The sequence below is a fragment of the Alosa alosa genome, chromosome 12 (assembly GCF_017589495.1).
Source record: "Alosa alosa isolate M-15738 ecotype Scorff River chromosome 12, AALO_Geno_1.1, whole genome shotgun sequence".
Taxonomy (NCBI): domain Eukaryota; kingdom Metazoa; phylum Chordata; class Actinopteri; order Clupeiformes; family Clupeidae; genus Alosa; species Alosa alosa.
Window position 1 is genome coordinate 14,358,446 of NC_063200.1, and position 5,127 is coordinate 14,363,572.

At 46.2% G+C, this 5,127-nt stretch overlaps 1 protein-coding gene across 1 annotated transcript in view; it reads right to left on the reverse strand.

Annotated features, from left to right (window-relative positions):
- Nucleotides 1-272: 272 nt before the first annotated feature.
- The window catches only part of dab2ipb (DAB2 interacting protein b), a 230,284-nt gene continuing 225,429 nt past the window's right edge, over nucleotides 273-5,127 (reverse strand). Inside the window, 4 exon segments of the mRNA XM_048259739.1 lie at nucleotides 273-2,740; nucleotides 3,076-3,163; nucleotides 3,884-3,948; nucleotides 3,950-4,087. Of these exon segments, the coding sequence (XP_048115696.1) occupies nucleotides 2,573-2,740; nucleotides 3,076-3,163; nucleotides 3,884-3,948; nucleotides 3,950-4,087 (459 nt within the window). The 3' untranslated portion in view covers nucleotides 273-2,572.

A 5,127-nucleotide genomic window follows, 5' to 3' on the forward strand; every position in this document is an offset into this window, starting at 1 on the left:
TGGCCGAGCATCTAGCTAAGAATGCGGGCCAACCCTTCCAGTGTCGGCTACTACAAAGGAAATAGCACAGACATATTTATTCATATTTACACATGTACTCAGAACCCCTTTGCACTGAAATAAACACACACACACACACACACACACACACGTTTACAGGTCTGCCTCTGCAAAAACTCTCCTGATGACACACACACACACACACACACACACACACACACACAGGTCTGCCTCTGCAAAAACTCTCCTGATGACACACACACACACACACACACACACACTGTCCTCACTGGCAACAGGGGAATTCAAATGGCAACAGTGCGGTCAGCTGCTCACTGCAAGCTGACCAACAGGCATGCACTTGTCCACTGGTTCTCTGTCTGGCTGATTGTTTTGTACGTATTAACAATAATAAAAAAAAAAAAATACAATACAAAAATATACAAAGTAAAAATGCTGAAATGTCTTGCGGACACGTGAGAACACAGGAGGCAGGGATGGGGGCAACTTGGCAAAACCACGTTAGCGTTTGGGTTTTGGAGTGGACTTCTGGACATCCAATGTGGCAAACTCACATCAGTGTTGGGTACATTGAAGGCTGAGCATCCACAGTCTTTAAGAAAATGAGAGAGGGGTGAAGGCAAGGTAAAGGAGGAGGAGAAGAAAAGAACAGAAAGAGTGTGGAAGGAGTGATGGGTTTTCAACTTGAGATAGCAATCTATCTCTAGGGTCCTTGGTGGGCTTTAGAGTCTGCATTGGGACCAGGGCAGGGGGAGCTTCACAGCAGACCACTACGGGCGTGTGCTGTAGCGACATTCACCCTCCCATCCCCTAGGGGGCCATACTGCCACAATGCTTGTTAGATGATTATTTATTTTATTAGTTCTCTCTCTCTCTTTCATAGGCAAACAAGACCACATTCAGGAGTAGAAACAAGGGGTGAGAGATATTAATTAAAAAGTAAATTAAAACAACAATACATACATACATACATACATACATACATACATACATACATACATAACAGACAAATTGACCCAAAGAACGCTCAAACTACACCTTCCCCCAAGTAAGAGCACTCATTCTGAAGTGTGCACTCCTGAGGCCACAGGACCTAGTGTCCATTAAGTGCACATGAAGCAGTGACCTGGGACTTGACCATCAGGAAAATAATTAAAAATAACAATTAAAAGTCAAAATAAAATAGAAACACCCAGACAGGGTGAACATCAAACATCACAAAGTACATTTCTGCTCTTTTCCTGGGAACAGACTGATTTCAAATGCATACAGTCCAATACATTTACCAGCTTTGTAGATTCTGTAATATATTTTATATATAACTATGCTGTATATCTCAGATGTAATTTATTTTCCGGGATAAATTATGTAGTGTATAATAATATAATTTCTGTATATTTATGTTAAAAAATAGTTTTTTGCTGATTGAAGTAAAAGTTGAGGAGGGACGATCCATTCATTTTAAGGCTTCTCATACTGAAGAGCTTTTCGCAAAGTGCACAAAGTTGGAGGACTTGAGGAGACTATGAAGGCAGACACACAGAAGTGCACTCGAAAGGACACAAGGAGTCAAGGGGAGGTCGCATTGGTAAGGGGCTTGCCTTGGGGCCTGGGCCAGAGACTAGCAGTCAGAAGTCCTATTTGGTTAATGAAGCCCAAATCAGTTTGGACTCTAAACGGACAAATAGAATCATTGCACGTGATGACCGTCTTGTTTTTAGTCGGAAGGAGAGTCCGTTAGAGTCAAATGAGCTTGGAGCGATTGCACAGACAGATAGAGGGAAAGAGAGAAAAGAGGAGAAGGAAGAGGGAAAATGTTTGCGGCCAGATGTGTGTGTGTGTGTGTGTGTGTGTGTGTGTGTGTGTGTGTGTGTGTGTGTGTGTGTGTGTGTGGTTATGGTTATGCTGTATAGTGGTTCAGTCCCAGGTGACAGCAGCATGTCTATGCGAATGCTCCTCCTCTTGAATCCGAGCAAAACATGACGATGCAGTCTGTCCAATACGGTCCACCCAGTAATGTCCGTCCAATGGGGTCTGTCCAATGCAGTCTGTCCAATCAGATTGTCTGAGTGTTGTCCACTGACACCTGGCAAAAGTGGATATCTACACAAAGTTCTGTGTGTGTGTGTATTTGATTTCTGCATGTGTTTTGACTGCGATCTTCTGAAGCTGTACTTGAACTATCCCTTTTCAATCAAACTGCAGTTTTAGGTTGTTGCTGCTGTAGTTGCTGCTGTTGTTATTGTTGTTGGTGGTGGTGGTGTGTGTTTGTGTACTGTTGTGTGCTATTCCTACATCCTCCTGTGTCAGTAATCTGTAGTTTTTAGAGTTCGTGAGACTGATGACGTTTTGATCATGCACTTATTTAAGTGTATGTATGTGAGGTGTGTGTGTGTTGTGTGTGTGGTGTGTGTGCCGTTTGAGCTATTTCTGAATTCTCCGTTCTCTGTGATCTATAGTATGGTGGGGTTAGTGTGTGTGTGTGTGTGTGTGTGTGTGTGTGTGTGTGTGTGTGTGTGTGTGTGTGTGTGTGTGTGTGTGTGTGAGCAGGTTAACAGTTGGAGCTGTTTCTGAACTCTCCGTTCTCGGTGATCTGTAGCTTGGTGGGGTTGGTGGGGCTGATGCCATTGCGGGTCTGCATGCTGTAGCGCTCCTTCAGCTGCGTGAGGGCGCTCATGAGCCGCGCGTTAGCCGCATCCAGAGACGCTATCCTCTTCTCCTGCACACACACACACACACACACACACACACACACATGGAGAGAGAGATGGAGGGAGAGAGAAAGCATGGAGAAAGGGAGAAAGAGGGAAGGTGGAACAGGGTGATTTAGTAGGTACAGATTTATTTATGATTCCACTGTCATCTCACTCTCTGTGTGTGTGTGTGTCTGTGTGTGTGTGTGTGTGTGTGTTGTTTACTTTCACAAGTCTGTATACAACACCCTGCATATTTGCATAACTCATCTCTCGTGACAATAAATGTGCACACACATGTACGCCCGCACCTACACGCCCATGCACGCACGTACGCACACACACACACACACACACTCACCTGTGCGTCAATAATCTTCTGTTTGGAATCAATCACAGCTTGCATGTCAGAATGGTCCTTTTTCAGCTCCTCTTCCACTGACATCAATCTGCACACACATACACACAGCACACACACACACACACACACACACACACACAGAGGGAGAGAGTTCATATTTAAAAATATTTATGCAAATAACACATTTCACTCTATTGTCCAGTTTCTGCTGGCTGGCCATTTGTCAGTCTCTTTTCCTGAGCAGGCATTCAGGTTGCTTTGTGTGTGTGTGTGTGTGTATCTGTATACCTGCTGATTATGCTGTTCATCTCAAGGACCTTGTAATCTTGCTGCCTGTGCAGTGTGTGTGTGTGTGTGTGTGTTTGCATGCAAGAGTGGGAGAGAGAGGGTATCTGTATGTACCTGGCGAGAGCCCTTTTCAAAAAACCTCCTTGACATCCTGCTTTCTATGCAGTGCTGCGTTTACAGGTGTGTACATGTGTGTGTCTACGTTTGTGTGTGTGTGTGTGTGTGTGTGTGTGTGTCTGTACTGGCTGATACTTCATCAGCCTTTCATCTCTGGGTCCTACTATGTACTACTTTTTCCTCTGTGTAGGCTGTGTGTGTGTGTGTGTGTGTGTGTGTGTGTGTGTGTGTGTGTGTGTGTGTGTGTGTGTCTGAGTGTGTATATGTGTGTATACCTGCTGATAATACCCTTCCTCTATGCCCTTTTTCTCTGCGTAAGGTGTATGTATGTATGTGTGTGTGTGTGTGTGTGTGTGTGTGTGTGTGTGTGTGTGTGTGTGTGTGTGTGTGTGTGTGTGCGTACCTGCTGATGATGCCCTTCATCTGCAGGTCCTTGTCGTCCTGCTGCCTGCGCAGTCGGTCCTCGGACTTCGTGCAGCCGGCTCTGGTACTGCAGCAGCATCTTCTGCGCCTGCTCCTCCTGCTCCTTCAGCCGCTGCTCGGCCTCGTCCAGCTTCTGCAGCGAGGAGCGCAGCTTGTCCTGCAGGACACACACCTCCGCCGCGTACTGAGGACACACACAGGGGGGAAGAGGACCATCAGCTTAGTCATCATGACCATCTTCTTCATAGCCATCATCATCATCATCAGCTTTATCACCATCATCAGCTTAATCATCATCATCACCATCATCACATTATCATCAGCTTAATCATCATCATCGGCATTATCACCATCATCATCATTATCAGCTTCATCATCATCATAATCTTCATCACTATGCGCCTATCAGAGAATGGGGCGGTCAGCGAAACTCAACCCTGTCTGAGAGCAGAACTGTGGAGAGGGCAGTCTTTATGGAGAGGAAGACTGCTTTGCTTCTTATTTTGCCACTGCACACTCTCTCCCTCCCTCCCTGCTGCTCCTTTTCTCCCTCCCTCCCTGCTGCTCCTTTCTCTCTCTCTCTCTCTCTCTCTCTCTCTCTCTCTCTCTCTCCCTCTCCTCTCCCTCTCCCTCCCTCCCTCCCTAGTGCATAACTCCCTTTTGGGGGTAGTGCATAACTCAACCTGTTCCCCTTTGAGATGAGAGCACCTGTTCCCCTGTGAGATGAGAGGTGGAACATGGAGTGGTGTCTCTTCCCTCCCTCCCCTTTCCCTCTAATTACCTGTCACCTTCCCTATAATATATCCATGCACCTAAACTGCTCATATCTCAAAGAGCTTGTTCAGGACATCCATCTTTCACTCTTCTCTTTTCTGCTCTTCTATTCCTTCTTCATCCCTCTTTCTATCTCTCTTTCTCTCCGCCTGCATGTCTCTCTCTCTTCCTCTCCTCTCTCTCTACCACCCTGCCTCTTGTCTCTCTATCTCTCTTCCCTCCCTCCCCCTCTTCCCTCTCCATCTCTCTCTTTCTCCTCTCTGTCTCTCTATCTCTCTCCCTCCCTCTTTCTCTCTCTCCATTTTTCTCTTTCTTTCTCCCCTCTCTCTCCTTCTACCAGACTGCTGAGGTCATCCAGGTCCAGTCCTGAGTGCTCGAACACATTTCTAATGTAATGTGGTAGCTCCAGGGATCACAGGCAGAGAGTATGTGTGTGTGTGTGTGTGTGTG